Consider the following 24,872-nt stretch of genomic DNA (forward strand, 5'->3'; position numbering starts at 1 on the left):
ACCATGTAGACCATATCATATATATATACAGTGTGCGTGTGCGTTTTGTTTTTTCATATAAGCATGCTTAAGTCGAGGCACAAGGGGGTTTGGTGAAATCGCCCCCACACAAAGCGTTAATGGGCTGGAGCAAGTGCAGTTCAATTCTGAGGTTCTTCTCCTCTTTTAAAAGATTAAACTACAGTTTCTTTCATCTTCATTGGACAAAACATATTTCATTTAATAATTCAATGAACACTGAATGTAAAGTTACACTTCACTCCAGGGGGCGCTTGTCCGCTCAGAAATCTGAATCCTCCATTCATCCAGATTTAAATACCACAATGTTTATATCGCATTAGAGACAATTGTATTCTAGAATTAGTTATTTTTTAATAAAAACTGATAATTGCAAGGATTTATTCCTGTGAATTATTTATTCCTATGATTTATTCCTAAGCTTCAGCAGTCTTTATAACACTTTTTTTTTTTTTAAATCCTCATCCATTAATAATAAATGACTAATTGTCGCATCCTAGCCAGCGCTAAAAAAAAAGTAAGAAGCATCATGTGACGCTGCCATCTACACACTGTTTCGGAAGCGGCCAGTACTTCTGGACAAAAATGTACACCTGATTAATGATACTGATAAACTTTCATAAAAACTGAACTTTCCATCATTATTTACTCACCCTGGTCATTCAAAATCAGTATTACCCTTTTCTTCCATGAAACACAAGATTTAGGGACGAGTATATGTGGCTGTCCAATCTCCAAAAGCACACATAAAAGCACCATTAAAGTTATCCATAACACTCGTGCCTTAGATTTAAATTCTTCTTAAGCCATATGATAGTGTTGTGTTAGGAACAGATCGAAATGTAAATGTTAATTCACCTCGTTACTCATTTGAAACTGGTGCGCACGCAAGAATGACCTTGTTTACATGAGCGCACCTGACATCAACCCTTTGGGCTGTCAAGAGCTGAGTGCGGAGGATGCACTGCGGTGCCAGGTGAAAGTTTAAACAAGGCAGGAGAAAAGGCAGAGGAAAAGAAATTGCACACATCGGTTCTTGTGTGTATTTTCACTATTTTTGTTGAATGTGTGAAAGTGAAATAGATTTGAAGACAGGTTAGTCTTACACGCCCCCCTTGCAATACCTCCATGCCCCTTTACGGGGCATGCCCCACACTTTGAGAACCACTGAGTTAAGAGGTGGTATTGAAACGTCTTAGTGCAATAACCAAATTCGTAGGAAAATTGCGCTTTACTCAACTTCATTTACATTCAATGCACACACAGTTTGCACGCCTACACCCCCAGTAGCGCAAACACTCCCACCCATGGCGCTGGCATTAAAATTTGTCAGATTTAAAGGGGTCATGACATGAGAAACCAAATTTGCCTTGATCTTTTGGTATATAAGAGGTCTTTGTATCATTAAAACGTCCTGCAAGTTTAATATTTTAAGACGTCCTCCCCATTCTAAACGAATCATTTATTTAATCAAGCTCAAAATACAGCTCGTTCTGGATTCATGGTTAGAAGTGACGTGTCGGTTAGAAGTGACGTAACAGCGTTTGCATATGACCGCCTCCAGCACAAGATAACTACGCTTTAAGCGCCAAGACAACTACGCTCATTTTGTATCGCCGTCGCCTCACAAGTGTTCAGTCGATGGACAGCGAGCTCTGACAGAGACTACTTGTGCACAGGAAAATTACGATGCCACACAGATGTGCTGTTCCTGGCTGTGGTCAAACAAAACCTCTGAATAAGCTGCCGAAAGATCCAGACGTCAGGGAAAAATGGATGCAGTTTATTTTTTGCGGACGTCCCAGTCACGGCAGTGTTAACTTAAGCGTTTGTTCTGTACATTTTAAGGATGATTGTTTTGAGAACAAATCTCAATATGATGCTGGCTTTGCCGAAAACTGTTGCTCAAAGTTAAGTCCGTGCCGACTATTCTGGGAACAACGACGGCGCAAACTGTAAGTAATCTATTTTAAACTTTAAACTACTTTTTAAAGCGCAATTTCATTCATTATGAATAATCACAGTGTTTTTACTTAGTTTACTTGCATATTGTTCTGGCTGGGGCGTCAATAATTGATACATAGGCACTGACGTTAGCCAATCATAACAGTGAGCGTTAACACTGAAGTCTTAAATGGAAAACGCCCCAAAACAGACTGTTTGAATCAGAGGATGAGAAACAGGGTGGGAAAAGGTCATAAATCACTAGATTTTAAAAGTTTTTCTTAAAAAAAATATATTAATACTATAATTGCACCTAAGGGAACATAATAATACAATAAAAAAACCATGTCATGACCCCTTTAATGAGTAAATGGTGAGCTTTTAAATTCGATTGACATTTTTTAGGCAGCAGCTCAAGATGCTCTTAAAAATTTCAAACATGTGGCATTTATTTTAAAAGAAGATTAAGATTACTAGATTAAACTTTGATTAAAAATCTTGTTCCAGAAATTGTTTGGGCAGTTACAAACGTGCATATGCACACAATTTCTCTTTCTTTCCATCACAAACACACTCACTCGACAGGATCTGTTTCCCTCTTGTGTTCTGTGGTTTAGATGGGTTTTTACTAGTTCTAAAAGACTTGAGACAAAGAAACGTGCACTTTCACACACACACACATACGTGCACATATGCAATCACATACATATGAAAACACAGATACCTATCCATGCACTTAAATGCATAACCAAAACCACAAACACCTATATATTCACGTAGTCCTATGCAGAATATGGCTTCAGATACTGATAATGTTCTATTGTGTGCACATACATCTATACATTTAAACACACACATTCTTACTGTCATGCCCCTCTCATGGCATATAGAGAATGTGTGAGGATGATGCCCCCTATGGGATATAAGGAGGAGTTGTTGTTTTTTTTTATAGAGGGCTCTAGTCAAAATAAGGTACAGAACAACAAATGCAGTTAAAAATATAAAGCAATTACTTAATGTGAACTACACAAGTATGCACACGCTTCTCGATTGGGCTGGGTGATATAACAAAAAAAACGGATTTCTAGATTTTTTTGGAGCATTTTGGTAATCAAAAATTGGCATTCCAATCAGAGGAACCATCATTTCGAGCAAACAGCCATCAATGCCAAGTAGTTTTAAATTGGTTGATGCAAGAAGCAAGAAACACAAATCTAGCTAGAAATAATAAATAAGGTATGTTTCACATTTATTTCTATGAATGAGCATAATAATGTTTATTGATTTTATATTTGTATTATATTTTATTTTAAACATAACCAATAAAAAGTACATTATAGTAAATGTATAGTATGTTTTTACACATTTTTAATGCATGTAAACGTCACACAGGGACTTCAGTGACTTCATATCTCTTGAGTGTTGCTGCACAATTATCATTGTTCCGAAGGATTCATTGAAACAGGAAGTTGGAAAGATCTGATTTTTGGAAAGAAATCAAACTTCCTAACTCTGTCTGCTTTTTTGCTGCTGAGGTTTTAATCAGAGACCCTATTAACATATCTGTCAAAATATTCACATACTCATGAGTGCGCTCTAAAATAGACTATTAACACTGTCAGTATAAAAAGCATATTGAAGTTGTTAGTGTATTGTAAATACTCAATCAATCCTATTCCTTGATTAACATACATTGCTGGTCCTGGAGACATTCCAATCATTGCCACCTGACAGTACGGTTAGGTTTTGGGTGACTTAATTGTTTTAAAATAAATAAAAATTGTGGAATTGATTTTCAGGGGCATATTTTGTTAACATACAGCATGTCCTCCATATCAAATACATTGATCAATTTAATCAGATTTAATTACAATGTTTTCTAAATGCATATTTTGATAGGCCAAAAATAAAATATTATGAAATATATGAAATGTTAAATGGGTCGATGACATGATGCTCTTTTTTCTTTTTCTTTTTTTGTCCACATCTAATAAAGTATAATAAAAAAATACATTACAAACTCAATTCACACTAAACCTCTTCTATGATAATCACATTTTCAATTACTGAGTTCAAAGTAATTTCAATATTTTGTCTGGGGCTTAAAGTAAAAAATGTCATGTGGTGTAAGTAAATAAAAATAAAAATGTTAAAAAATTCTCATTAAAAGCTGATATTCTTGGAAAAAAAAAAATGTTGGCATGAGTAGTGCAGAATAATTTATTATTATCATTATTATTTCTTTAAAAATATATGCAGTGAAACAATTTTATTTTCAAATACGTTTATGATTTTACTTTATGATTTAAAGTTATGTGGTTGCATTTTGGTTACACCACATGACTTTAAATTTGGTGGACAATTAAAAAAATTATATATATATATATATATATATATATATATATATATATATATATATATATATATATATATATATATATATATATATATATATATTTTATTTTATTTTTTTTTTTAAATTGTCCACCAAATTTAAAGTCATGTGGTGTAACCAAAATGCAACCACATAACTTTAAATCATAAAGTAAAATCATAAAACAGAGAAGACCTCTTAAGACCTGCAAGACTGTGTGTGAAGTTTTAAAAACAAATCTTTATTTTGTCATACTAAATATCAACATCAGGTCATTTAGTGCAACCATAAGTAACTTCTTGATATTCTTGACTTCAAAATGAATGATATTTATTAACAATATTTTTCACCTTTTTATTTAATGATTAAGTTGCATGCACTCGTGTATGTGTAAATGCAAGGAATGTTTTGAATACCTTTTACTTGATGGTTACACCACATGACATTTTTACAAATCATTGAATGCTTTTTATTGTGTAGAAAATGTTATAAACATTTTTCAAAGATTTGTAAAAACAACATGAACTCAAAGATTACATGTCTACGCACTTGACACGAAAAAACTTTTTTTAACAATATTTAATATCTCACCATGATCCACACTGTAAAAAATATTTACAGTAAAATACTGGCATCTGTGGTTGCCAAGAAATTACCATAAAAATACAGTGACCATGATACAGGCATTATGGGATGTTATTTTGATGTCCGGATCCCTGGTTGATATTATTAAATAATATAAAGGTAATGTACTACATGTGCACACAAAACACCATTAGGGTAACTTATGTGATACTAAAATAGTCCAATAAAGATTAAATAAACTACATAAAATATAACATAGAACCCCTCCAATGTACATACATAACTGATATCAAAAATAAAAAGAAACAACTTTTCCCATAAAATATAATGAAATGTTATGGTCACTCAGGGACTTCTGGAAAGGTCTGATTATTGTTTTTACCGTAATTTTTAAAAATAGTTTACCGTAACATTGCATGTATTCTCTCGTTAAACATAATTAGCGTCAACTTTACAAAAAAAGCATTTAAAATGCTTTGTATAAAATGCATATTTAACACACAATATATTATTGTAAAATGTTATGTATTGTGTGTGAAATATATAATATAATCTTTTACATTTATTTTACATTTTATATATTTTTTTTATACATTTATAAAAATACTTTTCACACATATTATAGCATAATACTGAAAGTCTGGACAAGGCTAAAACCCTAAAATCCATACATTCTAAAAGGTATTTGATAAGCACCAAAGATATATGGTGAAAATCTTCAGTTTTAATGTGACTTTCATATAAACAAAACATATAATAAAAACAAACGAGATCTGTTACTTTTAATAAAAATGAACCCCTGAGACATATTATTGCCCAAAGTTGAAGAAACACACACATACAACCACACAATGCTTTTTCTCCATCACTATTGAAGTATTTTCTCTTTTCTGCCTACATAGGTCAGAGTTCGGCTCTTGGCTCTCCGGTATTGGTGCCCTTCTCTCGCTGGAGCTCTGAGCCAAGTCTGGTTCGCTGTAGTCTGGATTCATATCCTCTCTCTGGCCCCTCCGTGGCCCAGTCCTGTTCACCCCCACCAGCATTAGTCCCAGCCTTCCACCGCATACTTCACGATCCACCCGTTCCTGTACCCCTACGCCGGAGTGAGTCGGTGGGCCGTAGAAACCTACTCCGCCACCCCAACCCCCTCCCGCCTCTTCTGCCCAGCCGGGACTCTGACTATGAACTAGAGCCGCCCGACAGGGGGCGCAAAAGGGCAATCGACAACCAGTATATGTTCTTCTGAAAGAGACAGAGAACAGGAACAAAAGATGAAAATCGCTTCTGGTTTTTCACCAAGATGGAGAGCATATGGCAGCCAAACAGCGATCTCAAAGAGAAAAGAGCCCGAATCATGCGAGAATACAGGCGAGACCCGCAGTATTGGCAGGTGTCTGCTAGTGAACGATGCTGCCTGACACCTGACCCTGCCTTCCTGACAGCTTTCTTCCCTGTGAATGTATTATACGGATGTTTCACTATGAATGAGTGTTTATTATAGAATTACTAATGTAGAGATGAGAATTAGACCGCTGCTCATGGGGATACAGAAGAAATGTTTGAGAAAGCATATAGAAAGTTTGATAAAAGCTGGTCAAGAAGGTTCACGGGCTTAGGAACATGCACCACCTACCCAACCTTGGCAAGGGTCTATTCAAAGACTTAAAGAGATAGTTCACCCAAAAATATACTCACCCTCATGTCGTTCCAAACCTGTATGACTTACTTTTATATGCTCAACTTTGTTTGTAGATTTTCTCGTCTCATCCTCTCAATTGAACAAGCTTCTGTGATGCACTTATAGATGCACAATCAAGATTTTCACTGAAAAATAACTTAAATTGTAATTTGTTTCTCGCAAAATCTATCATATGCCTTTAGAAGACTTGGCATATGACGAATTGACTACTTGTATGATACTTTGGGGTCCTTTTTTAAAGCTTTAAAGTGGGTCACTATCAGCTGACATTGTACTGAAAAGTCGGGCCGGAATAAAGCGCAGCAGTTGGGTTTCGGAAATAAAAATCCCATTAATTTTTAATGATAACTTAAAAGCTTTTAAATACAGACCTACTGTGAGCTCAGAGGTTGTTAAATTATGGTATATGCTCTTGTTGAAGTCATCAATCTGTGTTATTTCAACATCATTGCTTAAAAATCGTGTTTAATAGCACAGTTTCTTGTGAAAAACTACACTACCCATAATTCTAAAGAGAGATCCACCAATCAGAGAATCCGTTCACTCAAACTACTTGTATATCTTTATAAATCTGAATATTTTGCAATAATAATAATACATTTAAAATATATTATTTCTATACTTATTATCAACAACTTTAATTCAATAGTTTTATACATTTCCATCCTTTTTAATGCGATTACGTCATTTCGTGATGCTTCATGGGATTGTAGTTCTTTCTTTCATTGATGACATTAAGTACTCAGTCTTGTACCTTTTGTCTTTTTGTCCAGTTTCCCCAATAGTTTTTTGCTTCAAATCAAAGTTTGTAATGTTGTGATTCATTTCGGAGCTGGTTGTTTTGGTTCATGACTTAGAACTCTTTTATGAAGGATTTTAAAGAAATCCCTATAGAACAGATTAATGGGAGAACTACTTCCGGAAACCAAGACAGCTAAAAAAGTTGTTATTAAAATATTCATTAAGCTGTTGATATGCAATTCCCCGCACGCGGTGGTGACATCACTCTGCTTACATTTTAATATAGAATTTACATCTATAAATGTAATTAATAGGGCTGTAAATTGATAAAAAAAAAATAATAATCGAATTAATTATACATAGTTATCGTTAAATATTTAAGAATTATATAATAATTATAATATTCAGATAATTAAAATGCATTACATTCTTGTGGCAGAAGAGTTCATCATTAATAAGACAATGCAAAAAGCGGCTTTAGAATACAATGTATTGTTTACTACCATATTATTGACTATAAGTCAATCATTGTCATACAGTTCACAGCAATCCATTTCACAAGTGACTTTGTCAATCAGTTGGAGATTTATTATGAGGGCTTGTTTAAGGACCCGTCAATGTGCACCTGCGTCTGACACGCTTGTGTAGCGTCTCGGGTGCATTGCGTCATAAACATACATTTTTAGGTCACTGTCAAGTTAAATATAGTTTAATGAACACATCTTGAGATCCCCTAGTTCGGATTTGCGCTCCAAGTGTTTTGAACACAAGAACGTAACGCAGGTTTGTGTTCTTCTGTCTGCTGAAGTTTGTTTTCTTCACTGTACAAACTATGCGTTACCACACAGCTGAAGTTTCACTTACTGCCCTCTGGAGTAAACAGGTGGTACTACAAGCTTGCATTTCTCAGGAATCTTCCTTATTACATTGTGATTAATTGCGTTAATTTTTTTAACGCGTTATTTTTTTAGAAAATTAATCGCACTGAATTAACGCGTTAAATCGACAGCCCTAGTAATTAATGTGTACAAGTGATACATCTTTTCAAAGGTCTAAGGGTTCAAAATTGATGTCGATCTCTGTTTCACGATAGCAATGCTCCAGAAACAGCAATTTAGTTATTTGTGCCAGGAGTACAAATGAAAACATGCAATATCAAAACGCGATCGCCAGATGAATCCAGTTCAACACACTTGGGTCAACTGTCCATGGCAAGCGTTCATTGAAAAACATCCAATAGCACTTTTTGTCCATAAAAATGCGGCATAGTTTTATTCATAAAAGCCGAGCAGTGCAGTCAGATTTTGTGTCGTCTTGAGAGGCAGAGCCTTAATTTTACTCCATATGCTTCGTGATTTTACAGAGAAAAAAGCTGCAGGAACCCCATTTTTTTGTGAGATCATCTTCAATTTGAAACTTTGGCTTTTGAGAACATTGTATTTGTCTTGGCACTTTTATTATTTATTTTTTTAGATTATAAAAACATGTTCAGCACAAAATATTTCCATTTACTATAAACTTCAGCTTCTCTAACTTTAAAAATATCAACACTCTGAAACTTGGGAAATAAAGCCCAAAGTGTCTTCTTTTAAAAGATACTACAACTGTGTCCATACTCCAAAGGGTTCAGTAAATACAACCATTTAAGTTCAGGTATGTCATTTTCATGGTTTGTGCTCAAAAAGGGGACGCACATCAACAGGTTAAGTTTATTTTTTATTTTTCTCTCAAGTCATATGGGTTTGGAACAACATCAGGGTGAGTAAATTATGACAACATTTTCAGGTGAACTATCCCTTTAAAGCTGCAGTGCGTCATTTCTACAGAGCCACTGTGTTTACACTTTTTAGGAATTAAACTATTGATGGCTTAATTGTAGTTGTCTTAACTATTAAGCTGTGAGAAGAAGTTTAACATCGAGTAAATTACACACAGCAGCTTTTAAGGAATGTTTCAGTGTTCAAAACTACTTTTTGGCTGTCAACAGCATCTTTGACCTGGTGACAAATACCACAGAAAATAATTTTAACTTGTCCCTCAGTTTGTAAAATCAAACTATAATGATGTTTACAGAACAGCACTTACAGTGGAAGTCTATGGGGCAAGAAATGTGAAACTCTCATTTTTGTTAAAGCACTTTTATTAATGTTTCCGTAAAGTTGTTTTGAATAATACTTTTAGCAGCGAGACTATGTTTGTAGGCGGATGAACTTCTGACTTTGCATTTCGGATGTATTTCCTGTGAATTTAATTTGCGCCATATAAACAGTATTTTGAGGATAGGTACATTACGTCCATTTTCTGGTATTTGGTTTTTGGTCCAAACGCAATTGCTGTATACATGATTTTTGCTTATTTTGACAAAATGATTTTCTGTGGTGATCGCCCGAGTGCCATGGATGCTTGGAGCTCGAGTTGTATTGAACCTTAAACATTCCTTTAAACAATGAATAGATCAAAATAGTTCTTAGTCTGGCAGCACACACACACACACACACACACACACACACACACACACACACTGCACATACACGTTCAGATGTTTATTTCACATACTTCATGTTCAATTATAGTAATACACAGGTTTCTATTTTTCAATAAGTTTTGTGTAGAGGCCAAATATTTTAGACCATAGAATATATGGACCATATTTTGGTCACATGGCTGAGGCCTTGATGTAATGCATCAATGCAGTTAGCCATGTCATCCTAGATTCTAGAGGTCCCATGCTAGTTAACTGACCAAAGAGTAGAAAATAACTGAACCAAACCAGCAATAACTGGCTTAATGCCCAAATTCACATCACGTTCCACAAAAGACTTTGTTTTATTATTAACCTGTAAGGTTGTTCTTAAACATGTTTAGCATTTTAGCTCACCCTCCTGTTTTTCATGGCTCTTAGCTGTGGAAATACTACTTTTAAATGAGTAGCTACCACATCTGACACCACAAATAGTTGATTTAAGCTATCTGTCTTCCATTTTTCAGTACATGCATTACAGAAATGTTGCTTGGTCATTTTCAGAACGTATTCTACTTTTTCTTTGTTTTTGAATAGTTGTGAATGTCTTTGTGGCTTAACACTATCACAGTATTCCGATCTGTGTCAAGCAAATACATTCCCAAATTACTCTGGTTCATACATAATTGGGCGAACGCCACAAAAACATGTCCAGGTTACACGTCTAAAGAAAAAAAGCAAGAAATTATATTTTGACTTTTTAGATCTTTTAGATCTAGATAATTCTAGTTTTGCATTGTGATATTATTCAACATATAAGCACATTTAGTTTTTGTGTTTTGAATATCAAATCTTACTTATTAGCCTTTCATTACTGTATAGTAATGTTTTACTGTATTACAAAACGACTACTACTTGTTCTTCTACTTTTTTTTTTTCAAAATCAGAATTAAAAACAGCAATACTTCCGTAATGCATAAATATAGTGTGTGTGTATATATATATATATATATATATATATATATATAGACACAAATCATATATAATTTTACAGCAATGTTGTTTGCATTATGGTAATGGAAATTTGCTGTCTTGAAAATAATATAATGCACAAATGTTTATGGCTCTAAAAAAGGCTTTATCTTCTATCAGCAAAGTTTTCATATTTTTATTCCTTCAATTTTAGGATGCCAATATGACTTGCACTTGTTCAATTAATCATGCAAAAATAATGCATTTCTTTGCTCTCTCTTCCTCTTCTGCTTTGCTGCAGAATTCGGTCTCTGCTACGTTCTGTTCCATTAATTTATCTTTATTGGCCTTCGTTTATTTATATTTTTTGTAACGAGCCTTGTTACCACAAAGAACCATTTCACACTTCTCTCTGTGGGAAAACAAAAGGCGACCATGTTCTAGACTCTATAAATATATACAGTATATTTTTTAACATGATATATATGAAAGCGTGAACTGTACCTGTGTATCACTACCTCGCATTGCATTGTGGACTGTGTTCCAGGTGGACTGATTTTGCATTGGACGGAGGCGGGCAGAATTGAAAGATGAAGTTAGATAATCAATTACTAAATGACTTGTGTCGTTGACATGCGTCTCTACAAATAAGCGATGTGCTAAATTCAATCAGCAGAGTATTGTTTAAATGACTATGCTGCTTCCGCAAATGACCCAGAATGTCCTTTTGTAATTGTAAAACACTTGTTTTTATGCAAATATGTTGTTTGTAACATGATTTTTAATATGTACAGATTAAAGGTTGTGTATCTGACTCTATCAGATGCAACAGAAGCTGCACTGGCTGGTAAGGAATGGCTTATTTCAAACCTAGTGCTCCATGGGCCCTATTGACAAAGTCAATCTCAAAGCCATTGGTACTGTTTTGGTTCAGGATTGTTTTGTGTAGTAACTGAAATGGCTGAAGGGAGGAAAAACTGATCCTAGAACAGTGCTTTGGACTTTTAGATGCTTTATACATATAGGCCGATAACTGGAGCAGTAGCCTGAGCCACCTTCTGATGGATCCAATGCTTCAGAGTGGCAAATGTATCACGTCTAAGGTCCCTCGATGTTCAACTGATGAATGAATTTCTTCTCTCTCTATACTGTTGTTACTTTGAGATGTATGAGAGCACTGTAAACCCCTGGGCTTTACCCTCAGCTACCACTCAACCATGGCTTTCCGTTCAAACGCATGATACTTTTACTTTCCATGTAGCATTATGCATAATAAATTATATCAACTGTATATTTGATTTTTATTTTAAGAGGAAAATAAAGTTCATGTTTCAATCCACCTAATGTTCTTTGCTTCTTAATAAGATAAATGATGAATATGTCAAAATATTGTGTTATAATTAGGGATGCACCGAAATGAAAATTCTGTGCCGAAAACCGAAACCGAATTTTTTATTTTTTTTTATTTTACCTATTTGTTTTTTTTTTTTTTTGTATAATTGTATTAATATTATACTTTTTCATTAATTTCATTAATTTAATGAATCTGAATTGGAAAAACCACAAACCAATAAAATAAATCACACTTTTATTGAAAGTAACACACCAATATTGGACAAAAAATATATTAAAACATTATTAAATATTATTCTTCGTTCAGTTCTGTAAAAATCTAATTTTACAGATTTTATTAACAATTATCCAAATAATGTAAAGTTTTAGAAAACTATTATATGCAAAACAACAGTTAAGTAATGAACTTAGCTAGTATCTTTCAAAAAGTTTAAATATGCAACAGTAATTTTAATTAAAACAACAGGCAGAACACAGAATGGCAGAGGGCCTCTATTCCACTGATCTATATATAACTATAATATGTAATATATATATATAGATCAGTGCTTTATTCTGTTTATGTAAACGTATGTACACTTTAAGTGAACATTATTGTGCAAAACAACAGTAAATGAACTAAATCCAACCTCAACTGTAAACGACAGATGTATCCTCAAGTGAAGAAAAGTGTAATGTAATTGCTATACACATCATATTGGACCGCTTTCTATTTAAGTACAAGTTGCTAAAGTTGCTAAACTTTCTGACAGTCTCTCCTGTCAGAAAGCTCATCAAGAACATGAGATGCTGCACTGGTCACAGTCTCTCACTCTCTGTGCTGGTGCTTGGGCAGATAAATACCTGTGCGCAATCCGCGCAAGCAAAGGAAAGCGGTGTTTGTTTATGCGCCCGTAGTCAAGGGGATTGTCGCTTCTGGCGTAGTTCCGCTAGAAACGTCTCAAGTTGTGTTGTAGCTGCGCTAGTTGTGGCACTTTCCTGTAGAATCTCTTGCTGTACTGTGTGTATATATATATATATCTTGAAAGTTCTGCTGAACAAACACTGCAGATCGCAAATTTGATGTCCTTATCAGAAACTTTGAAGAATTTCCACACCGCTGACATGATCGGCCTTTGTTTGGTAGCGCCGTGGTAAGGGCTAGATCGATCCAGAGTTAAATCTGAGCACTGAGGGGCGGGGCGAGGAGGTATATATTTTCGGCTCATATTTTCGGCCTTTTTTCTCTTTCGGCCGAAAACCGAAAGTGCCATTTTCGGCCGAAAATTTCGGCGGCCGAAATTTCGGTGCATCCCTAGTTATAATATATAAATATATTGTTTGATACAAGAATGTATATGATATCAAAGTAGCAATAAAGCCATGCTATTACCATACACTAAAAAAGGCTGTGGTTGCCAGAAATTGACCGTAAATATATGTGACTATTTTTCAGGCTTTATGGGAAGTCATTTCGATGCCTGTATGTTTCACCGTTCACTAGCGTTTATATGATTAAATTATATAAACGCTAGTGAACGGTAAAACATACACTAGCGTTTATATGATTAAATGATATAAACTTGATATAGCTCAGGTAGCCAGCGGAATCGGGCCAATCGCGGCTGAGTGTCGGCTCACTCGGCTGTGTACTGGCAGCGGCTCACCAGAAGTGAGCCAGCTTTGGCCCAGTAACGGTTGCCAGATCTGGCAAGGTTTTGGCTGTGTGTAGCTGGGCCGATTCTGGTTGAGAAATGGCGCATTAGGTATTAAATTATAAAAATGCCACAATTCATAGAACTTCAAAATGAGTTTTTTGTTTTAATTTTATTTTACCTGTTGCCATTACAACTGTAACAAAAATTAATTATAAACTAAAAATGTTTCACTTTAATAAAATATATATGCCTATTATTTATGATTTAATTATATCAAGGATTAGCATGATGAACTTATAAAAAAATTTGGAATGACATACATTATTTGTTTATTTTGTATTTGTTCATGTTTTTGTTAAATAAATCTGGATATACCTACGAACTGAAGTTACACCAAAACATTTGACTTTTAGTATGTATTTTTTATTAAAAGTGCCATACTAATAATAATAATAATTATTATTATTACTAGTAATAATTAGTAATAATAATAATAATTATTATTATTATATCCCATCCAAATGGACTTTGCTTATTAATAATAATTAGAAAAAAAGAGAAAATTATATTATTAGTAGTAGTAGTAGTAGTATTACTATACCAAATGGACTTTGCTTATAATAATAATAATAATAATAATAATAAAGAAAAATATATATAAACGTCACTATTTCACACCAAGTGCAAAGACCGCGAAAGAACCAGCCGAGGGTATATAAGCAAGGGATACGTGCCATCGCGCGCACAGCCGGACTTCCCTTTGGATGAGAGGTCATCGCCGGACTGAGAGTTTTACTGAGGTAAAGTATTTTTTGTATATATAAGTATAAAATGGACGGTCTGTATTTTAAACGTACACATCTAGATCTACTGTTCTCATAAACAATGGCTTTCTGTCTTTTTTGTGGCTTTTTTCCCATATTACACTTTTCAGCGCCGCTAATTCGGCCTACTGACCGTTAATACCGTTATATCTGTCACGTCATTCACACTTTATGGAGCAGATTTGCTAGGATTGAGAAAACCTATTTCGTTTCAGATTCATGTTGGTAAAGTTAACGTTAGTATTTGTTTAAGTAAGTTTACAATAATAATATTTTACTCTAATATTTGGCTGCGTGAAAAGTGCAGCAGTTCGCTCTCTCAGGAGCGCGTGAACTCCTCTGTCACGCTCACGCACTCTGAGCGCGAGCGCTCGCGTGAATTCCTCTCTCACGCAGTCTGAGCGCCAGTGCTCTCTCTATAGTAGTAGCCTTCTGGAACTATAAAAGTCTCCTTTTCACTTTAAAATTCACAGTAGGAACTACGAAAGGCCACTTGATGATGATGATGATGAAGTTCATTAAGAATGGCCCTTTTAGTAGCAATAATTGAAATAATTAATTTTACATTGCAATAATGCAATCAACATTAATTAAACAACACAAAATATAATACAGAACACCCCAATGCACATAACTGATATAAAAAATATAAGAAACTACTATTCCCATAAAATATCATACAATGTGATCAGTCATTTAGGGACTTGTGGGAACACCCAACTATTATTTTTCATCATAATTTTAATAGTTTACAGTAAAAACGTACACGTTTTCTTTCTTGTTAAACATAATATACATTTTTACTGTTTATTATACTGTAAAGTCATACCTTTTAAATCTAAAAAACAATGTTTTACCATAAAATTACATGTATTGTCTTGTAAAATCTATTATATTTTTTACCGTATATACAGTATGTTAAGTTTACTACCCTTTAACCAATTAATGTTGTTATTATAATTATTATAATACATTTTTTTCATTATTATTATTTTTTATTTTTTTGCTGTAGCATTTTGACATTATTTTACCATTCAAAATTACGATAATTTTATAGTAATAGTTTCTACATGCTTCATTATGTTTTTCTTCAACTTTGGCACTTTTAGTACTTTGGACTTCTAGAAAGTAAACTCACGTTAAAATGTTTTTCACTTTCACTATATTTATTTAATTTTTCTACTTACAATGTCGATCGGTGAATGTACATAAATCACAGGAGCTTTCTCACAGCAAATTTCTAAGTGATAAAAAACCTAGTGTTGGGCAGCTAGTGATAAAATCTGGTGTTAATTTACAAATATTTTATGCTTTATCACTTGTTTAGTGATAATGCCGAGTGTTTCCTTTGGGTGGTCACACATAATTAACTTCTGCGCATGTGCAGAGCATTTTCAATCTCCCCGCCCATCATGCTCTTCGGTTAAGAATTTGCCTGCAAACAGCGGTTCCAAAGCATGGTATAGTATTATTAACTTATCAACTTGTGATTTATTTAAGAAAAATTTAATTAATTTTATATTAAAGTGTTTGTGTCATTATTTGCCTCATTTTACCCAAACATTACGTATGTGGTTGACTTTACCTTGTCAGCATTTTTTGCCTCAGTTTAATTTCACGCGCTTTTGATCTGTCGTTCATCTTGAGTTAACCATTTCACGGGTAGGCCTAAAAACTAAGATGTAAAAAATTGTAGGTCCATTTTAAAGGATTGTTTCAACGTATAGTAAATAAGACACTGTCATACCCCCCATCCCCTTCTCAAAATCGTTGGACAGCACCATGACTGATAGTGAAGCGGTGAGAGTACTAAATTCGTTAATGTCAAGTCAAGACAATTTTATTTGTATAGCGCCTTTCACAACACACATCGTTTCAGAGCAGCTTTATAGAATATCAGCATTAACAGACGATAAAACTGTAATGTCTATAAAGTCGATTAATCATCATTGTGTAATTTTGATAAAATACGATTTTTAATAGTGTTTAAAAATAATTAAATGATAACTGTATTAATAACCCCAGTGAGCAAGCTGTAGGCGACTGTGGCAAGGAACACAAAACTCCATAAGATGTAGATTAATGGAGAAAAATAACCTTGGGAGAAACCAGACTCACTGTGGGGGCCAGTTCCCCTCTGGCTAACATTATGAATGTAATGTAAATATTAATTATGTATAGGTAAAATCATGGTTTAAAATTATTAAACTAGAGGTAAACCCAGGTTGGATGATTCCAAGCTTGCAAAAGAGGTTGGTAAGATAAGGGATCTAACCCAGCTTAAAGAAAATGTTCTCCAGTTTATCAAAAAATGCTGTTCTATAGACAATGTGAACATTTTGGTGTTGTCTGGTGTTGTCTGTTTAGATCATAGAAGACATCCTAAAGTGCAAACCTGGTGGTGTGGAAGTGATGCAGCACTATAAAGACACTGGTAATATGTCAACATCCAAAAGAAAGGAGATGATTAATATATTGGTTGCACACATGACTGAACAAGAAGGGTAAGTTTTGTTCATTTAATGTGTTTATATCACTGTACTTCCAACTTATTCAAATGTGACCCTGCCTGGGAAACACAGATGAATTTAATATTAAATAAATACATTATCTAGTTGCTTAACCCATGTTTTCTAAAGTGATCTAATCAGTTTTGGCTGAGAAACTGACAGACATTTTGTAAAATTGGTAACATTAATATTGCTTTGTCACCCCTTGTTACACCAAGTGTACCAAGAACAGTTTTAATAGATGCTATTGTTTTTACCCCAAGTAAACAGAGCAGAATAGACTAGTTTTTGGTTTCATGGTATATTGTTTATCATTGCAGAAGGATACCACTTAAGGCCACAAGAGAGATGCATGCCCTTGGCATCATTACTCTTTTTCCAAACCTAAAAGATCCTGAAGGGAAGACAGGCTATGTAAGTATCTCTGCTTGTTGTTCAAGATGTGTGAAACTTAAAATCGTAGCTTTTTTAGTGTGTTCCTTTTACCCAAATTTCTCTCTTTAACAGGAACAATACTATGACGCACAGAGAGGCACAGGTTTTATTATGAATCGCCTAAAGACGATTCAGAGAAACACTAGTTGTAAAATGCCCTCTCGATCAAATGAGAAAACTTGTGGTCCTAGAATGGAGGAAAATATCTGCATTACAGATCAGCTAACAGGCGATGATTGCCTGGAAGTGATCTCACTGCTTAAACACAGCACTGATCGTGATATCATCTTCTGGAAGATGAAAGATACGTTTCAGTACCGTCAGGAGATTGTAAAGAACCCAAAGAAGTCCACATCCATCTTTCACATTTTTCCTCGTTTCCTGGACACCAAAGGTCCCCTTGATGACACCATCATCAGCTGTTTAAGGAGCTCTACCCATCCAAAAACTTGATTCCTAAACATCATTTTATGTTGCATTATCCTCGCTGTATTCGGAGAATTGGTCCATTGTTGCATGTTTGGTCAATGAGGTTCGAGGCCAAACATAAGTTCTTTAAGAACTGCATAAAGAACTTTAAGAATTTGACTGTGTCTTTGGCAAAAAAACACCAATTTGCTGTGGCCTATCACTGGGAATGTATGAATTACAATTCTCTGGAATCAGGACCAGTGAAGGTACATAAACTTCTGTGTTTGGATCATTTTGAAGAGATTTCTGAACATCTTTGCATTGATTCTCAAACTGAAATTCGACATACAAAGTGGGTAAAATGCTCTGGAGCAGAGTACAGAGTTGGCCTTTTCGTGTGTTCTGATATTGTTGACGAAATGCCTGTTTTCAGTAAAATACTAAATATATTATTGCTCAGAGAACAAGTTTTCTTGTTGTTAAAAGACTATGAGTCGACGTTTATTGAACAGGTCCATGCCTACAGATTATTTGACAAAGCATCTCAACATGTATGGATAGTGAACAAAGACAATTTAAGGAATATTTCTTTGTTTGATGCACAGATGTCCTATGGTGCTGACTCATTTTTCTACAGTTGCAAAAAATGAACTTGTTTGAAACACTCAGTAGAGATTTATGTGTTTATTTAGCCTATAAAGGAATAGTATATTTTATCAGAATGAATGTGTATTTTCAAACCACACAGATGGTATTAAATTGTTGTTGTATTTTTCAATTTAAAGATGTTATTGTTATTTTATTTGTTAAAAAACAAAAACTCAATTTCTATTGAAAATGTCCATGCAGATTATTTGACAAAGTATATCAACTTACATGTTCCTATGGTGCTGACTCATTTTTCTAAATATTTACAAAAAAAGAATGAATTTGTTTGAAACTCAGTAGAGATTTATATTTAAGAAATATTTATCCTAATGAATGTGTATTTTTTTTTTTTACCAATGTTAAGATGATATTGCATTGGAGAGCTGTTTTATTCAATTGTATGTTTTAGATATTAACATTTTAATAAATGTTCAAATAAATTCATAGTCACTTGGTTTTTGGAAAAATATCTTCAGGTTTGTTTTTTTAAATTTCATCTGCATTACCATTTTAAAATAAGTATTTACATTATTTACATTAAATCAACATAAAAAATACACTGGATTTGTGTGATTAAACACCATAAAGTGTTAAATGTGTATACTTACGAGTAATAATTTCTTAATACCTTGAGTGATTAAAATGAAACCCTAACACAGTGTTTGAAAAATAAACACTTTCGTCAGTGTTGTTTTAACACTAGCAAAGATGGACCTGTATGTTCACCCGGAAAGTGATCATTTTAACACCCATGGTGACAAATCTCCCAACATATTTTTGCTGACTTAAGTCATTTTTGTCATTTTTTCTGAAAGTAATGAAAATGTCCACAGCAGTGTCATTTCAAGCACATATCAAAATGTTGGATTTTGTTTAATAGAATTCTGTGGTGAAAATGACACCTGGAACATTTAATTTTTTTTTTTAAATAAAGTGACTGACATCTTTGTCTTGCTCAGATGAATTTCATAGCAAAAATTTTATACGCACAATTAAATAATAATTTGTACACTTTTTTTTTTTTTTTTTGCATAATTTGGCAATTCTTGTTTTTGTTTACTTAAAACATCACTTCGTCTCATAGTTCATCTCAAGAATGCTCTTTACTAGCACTTGAAGTACACAAGTCATTAGGGCCAAATATTTTTGTGTGTGGTGGAAAAGATTCTCTCTCACACACACACACACATATATATATATATATATATATATATATATACATTAGAAGCCAAAAGTTTGGAATAATGTACATATTTTGCTCTTATGGAATGAAAAAATTACTATTACAATTTGAACACAACTTCCACAACTTCTTAATCTACCACAAAGAGTTCTCATAAAAAAATCCTCCATGTGCATCAATGACAGCTTTGCAGATCCTTGACATTCCAGATACTCAGGTGAGTGGATATAATGACACCTGGGACAGAGAGGTTTGGTGTGCACATTTTAAGTTTTTACAGAGATAATTTCACCTCTAAAGAACTAAATAGTGCCAAAAAAAGACTAAAACAGCAATTGCGAGTGGGGTGGCCAGGCTACGGTATATATATATATATATATATATATATATATATATATATATATATATATATGGATTTTAATGTTTTAGCCTTTACCATTTGAAACAAAGAGTAAAATAAACATAAACCATGTCAACATATTGTGTTAAAAAAACATATATATATATATATATATATATATATATATATATATATATATATATATATATATATATATATATATATTTTTTTTTTTTTTTTTTTAACACAATGTGTTGACATGGTTTATGTTTATTTTACTCTTTGTTTCAAATAGTAAAGGCTAAAACATTAAAATCCATATATAAAAGGCATTTGAAGGTATTAAGTCGGTTTTTATGTGACCTTATTACACATATATATAAAATATATACAAATCAACCCCTAAGACATGCTATTGTCAGAAGTTTACACCCTGTTTTCATAATACCATGGTTCTTTTTGTCAGGGTCTAGACATAACTGCTTATATTCTGCAGTCTTAAGGACTTTTCAGAATCATCAATGACATTTCCATTGACTTTTGAAAACGGAATGGAATGCACAAAACTTACAAACTCCTTATTAATTCATGAGTCTTCTTCCCTCGTATGACAGACAGACCTGCCAGACCAGAAGAGAGTTTGATATCAACTCTGTGCGTGCGTGACGTCACCAGTCCACGTCAGCGCCTCGCGGAAATACTGCCGCGAGCAGGTCTTTCGGATCAGACCCGGGAGTTGTGATGTTTTTCAACTCTAATAGAGAGTGTAATATCAAATAACCCATCGTTATCTAGTTATACCACTCGTTGAGTTAGTGTTCTTGTCCTTAAACCGCATCCGGTGCCGGTTCCGGCTGATAAGCGCCACAGAAAAGGGGGGACAAAATGTCCCTGTTTCAGTCTGCGCTCGAGTTCCTGGCCGGGCCCGGCGGATCTGCTGGTGCTAGCCGCGATCAGAACGACTTCGTCGGGCAGGTGGTTGAACTCGGGGAGCTGAAGCTCCGGATCAAACGAGTCATCGCGGAAGGTAAACGATTCATTCAGAATTGCACTAGGCTAGCCATGCTAACCTGTGTTCGTTTTATTAACCTGTGTCTTTTATTTTAAAACAACTTTGGATGTTACTGTAATGTATGTACATTGTTTTATTAACATGCATATATGTTGCATGTAGTGTACATGTATATTATTGTGGTTACATGATGATGTATGGGCTAAAACTTGCTTGCTACGTTGTTAGCAATTCACTTGCCTCTGATGCACCTGACCATGAATTCACGTATTTCATATGTTCTTCTATATGTTTTCACTCTTTTTGTTTGGTTTGAGCCATACAGATATATTTGTTTGTGTGTGTGTGTGTGTGTGTGTGTGTGTGTGTGTGTGTGTGTGTGTGTGTGTGTGTGTGTCTCATTTACTTCTATGTTAGTTACATGCATGCATATCAGAATCAGCTTTATTGCCAGGTATGTGTACACATACGAGGAATTTTACTCAGGATTGTACATTGGTCACGATGTGCTTACTCATACAAAAATACAATAATAAAATAACATCAGACACAGGCTACAGTGTTGACAACACAAATATACACACTATGAACAAAAACAATATAGACATATTGACAAATAGTGCAGTGATCAGAGTGCAAAGGATGCAGGAGTAAAATTATTATTATCATTATTATGTACATGTCAGAGGTGGATGTGATATACAGTTACACATACATACATGCATACATGTACACAGTGCGATGAAGCATAGTGCAAAGGATAATATATATATATATATATAATATGCATATATTTATGTTTTAACTGTTCTTTAGATATATGTTTATCGATGCTGACATGAAGTGGTCCTTAATCAGTGTTGGGTGTAATGCATTACTAAATAATTAATGTAATTAGATTACTTTTTCATTGAAAAAGTAAGGGATTACTCTTAATTTTTCTGTAATTTAATTACAGTAACTTCTGATGTAATTGTGTTAAATATTATATAGACTATAGAACCATTCTATATAAATCAATAGTGAATTTAAAATCGAAATTTAAGGTCTAATGTTAAAATGTATGTTTTAAAAGAATAGTTTCATGTCTATCCTTGTATTTTTCCATCTGGTCGAGGTTGATTAAGCGTTTCAGAAAGTAATTTGTAATGCGATTACTTTTCAGACAGAGTAATTCAATTACATTGTAGAAGATGTAATTAGTAGTTAATTATTAAAAATGTTTTTAGAGTAACGTACCCAACACTGTCCGTAATGAAAGATAACCATATTCATATACTATGATATTTACGTGGCACTCTACAATGATTAAAAGAGTGCCATGCTAGTACCATGGTGCATGGCAAATTAAGTATGGTAGGTAATGACAAGTACATGTGCAAAAAAAAAAAAAATTCTTATTGACAGTTTTTTTGGTTTTGGTTTCAATAATTAAGCATTCTTAAAATAAGAAATGACATATACTGTATTTTGTCTTGTTTTCAGAGAAAGAATAAAAAATTTGTAGTCTAACGTTTATGCTTATAACAAGGGAAAACTATTTGCCAATGGGGAAAGATTGATTCATAGGTAAAACAAATTTTTTTTTTCCTACCCGGTTGGCATATAATGTTTACTTGCATAGACCCCAGTAAATGTAGTTAGATTTATATGAAAAAATAATATTTTGGCTACGTTCACATTAATCCGGATACATTTGCAAATGTTTTAAAATGCTCTTCGTCAACACTGCCCTTTTCAAGTGTTTTCCTAAAGTTGCCCATTCACACTGGTACGTACTTCAATCCTCTTACTGTGCATGCCAAAACTCGCTGTTTCATTTACGGTATGAAATGCAATTGTTTTTCGTGTTCTGTCGCCGGACAGCAATTTTGAAGGTTTATGGGTTATTTTTGAAGGAATGCATTGTGAAAGTTATACAAGGTAACATTTACCTTTAACGACCCTGTCAAAGTGAATATCAGGCACAACAAAGTCGCTGCAACATGGGATGCCATCTTGATTGTTTTGGGTTGAATGGATCACGTGACTGGGTCACATGACAACAAATATATGTCATTGTTTTAAAATATCTATTACATATCCAAATATCCAGTACAAAGCGAAGACAGCGTTTTCAAAAAGCTCAGTTTTTGCTGTCAAAAACGCTGCCTCGTTGTGGACGGAAGGCCAAAACTTGGAGAAAAAGATGCTTTTTCAAACGAAAACGTATTAATGTGGCTTTAATATGTTATTCAAGATGTTATTTTGCTTCTCAAATATTTGTTTATTGTTTTAAATATGTTTAGGTATCTTTACCATAAAATTAGACAAAAATACTCGTTAAGAAAATGATTTTTTGCCATAGTGGTACTACTTTGTACTTTTAGCGTGCCATTTAACAGCACCTTATTAACATATCCAGTATTTTAAAAAAATGTATAACTTATTTCATAAGTTTATCAGTCTGTTTATTCTGTTCTACTTGGTTTTGAGGCATATAGTTAAATATTCATTAACAATTTGTGTGTCATTCAGCATAATTTTTAATGTACATACATAAAATAAGTAGTAATTAGAGGTCGACCGATACCTAAGGTGGTCGAAATGTTCTTAGTCTTTCCATACTACGATAGTCACATACAGTGGCGACAAGATTCCAAAATTAACATAATTCCAGAGTCAGTCTATTGTGCAACCAAATCCCAATAATAGCAAGAAAAAAAATGAAGGACTTTTAACTTTAAACAAGCCCGAAATACATTTACTTTGGGACTCTTATTTTGAAATGACAGAAAATTGGCTTAGTTAGAATGTTCCATATTTATGTATTTGCCAAATTAAGCTTTTATAGCCTATATTCATCAGACAGAGGATTTTATATATCACCAGGTGATGTTTTTTTTATTATTATTCACAAGAAAGTTGGAGACATGATGTATGCATTTTTGCTTTGCATGCTCTCGCTTCCATTTAGAACACTTTATCTAATAAAATAACAAAATATGCATTGAAGTGAGGAATAAAAATATTGTTGAATATTGTCTGGTATAACAAATCCCCTCAAGGTGTCAGTGATTGTTTTTATTTCACTTCTGCCAATATATTGTAGGAATACATTTTTTTTAAAACTATCGGCGTAGAATTTCTGCTGATAACGATAGTTCCGAAAAGCAACTATTGGCACGGATTAATCGGTAAAGCTGATATTTTGGTTTACCTCTAGTAGTGATAGACCGATATATCGGCCAGGCTGAGTAATCGGCCTTTATGTAGCCATTTTGTGATTATCGGCCAATAACCGTGTTCGCTTGGCCGATGAACATAAGTGATAATATTCCCTAGTGCCTGTTCCAAAATCTACCATTAGATTTGTCTGTGGATAGACAACACTTTATTTTTTTCAAGGTTTATGCAAATGTTAGTAAATATTGCATTAAATATGTAAGTATGCGATAAGAGATAAGATATCTACGGCATCGGCCATTGAAAAACCCATATCGGTTAACCACTAACAATAAGCAATAGCAACACTTGAATACATTATATTTTGACCTATATTGTGTATGTCAAGTTGTGTATTCTTGTTACATCTATTGAGGTCTGTGGAATTATAAAAATAAGATCAGTAACTCCATAACCCCTCATATAACTCAAGACAATCATTGACTCTCTTGTGGATATCAGGGCCTGGAAAGGAAAGCTGTTCTGGGTGAACATGAAAGGGTTTACGTGGGTTTGGAGAA

General features: G+C 33.8%; 3 protein-coding genes across 6 annotated transcripts in view; all 3 read left to right on the forward strand.

The window, feature by feature from the left end:
* Window positions 1–12,127, forward strand: part of LOC127632149 (SH2B adapter protein 3-like) — a 67,211-nt gene extending 55,084 nt beyond the window's left edge. For both annotated transcript variants that reach the window (XM_052110734.1, XM_052110743.1), the window contains one exon: window positions 5,824–12,127. In XM_052110734.1, coding sequence (XP_051966694.1) covers window positions 5,824–6,167 — 344 coding nt within the window. In that variant the 3' untranslated portion in view covers window positions 6,168–12,127. The remainder of the gene's footprint in view (window positions 1–5,823) is intronic.
* Window positions 12,128–14,548: 2,421 nt separating this feature from the next.
* Window positions 14,549–18,701, forward strand: LOC127625062 (uncharacterized). The gene is made up of 4 exons (XM_052100118.1): window positions 14,549–14,584; window positions 16,976–17,112; window positions 17,439–17,532; window positions 17,626–18,701. Exons 1-4 carry the CDS (start codon window positions 14,549–14,551, stop codon window positions 18,004–18,006), a joined length of 648 nt encoding a protein of 215 aa, XP_051956078.1. The 3' UTR covers window positions 18,007–18,701.
* Window positions 18,702–20,826: 2,125 nt separating this feature from the next.
* Window positions 20,827–24,872, forward strand: part of LOC127632135 (cyclin-G-associated kinase-like) — a 63,358-nt gene continuing 59,312 nt past the window's right edge. For all 3 annotated transcript variants that reach the window (XM_052110690.1, XM_052110712.1, XM_052110702.1), the window contains exon 1: window positions 20,827–21,162. In XM_052110690.1, coding sequence (XP_051966650.1) covers window positions 21,021–21,162 — 142 coding nt within the window. In that variant the 5' untranslated portion in view covers window positions 20,827–21,020. The remainder of the gene's footprint in view (window positions 21,163–24,872) is intronic.

Source organism: Xyrauchen texanus, chromosome 3, assembly GCF_025860055.1.
Source record: "Xyrauchen texanus isolate HMW12.3.18 chromosome 3, RBS_HiC_50CHRs, whole genome shotgun sequence".
Taxonomy (NCBI): domain Eukaryota; kingdom Metazoa; phylum Chordata; class Actinopteri; order Cypriniformes; family Catostomidae; genus Xyrauchen; species Xyrauchen texanus.

Coding starts and splice junctions, on each gene's coding strand:
- LOC127625062 (XM_052100118.1), top strand. CDS start 14,549: ATGAGAGGTCATCGCCGGACTGAGAGTTTTACTGAG. Junction 17,113..17,438: donor CACATGACTGAACAAGAAGG/GTAAGTTTTGTT, acceptor TTATCATTGCAG/AAGGATACCACTTAAGGCCA. Junction 17,533..17,625: donor CTGAAGGGAAGACAGGCTAT/GTAAGTATCTCT, acceptor TCTCTTTAACAG/GAACAATACTATGACGCACA.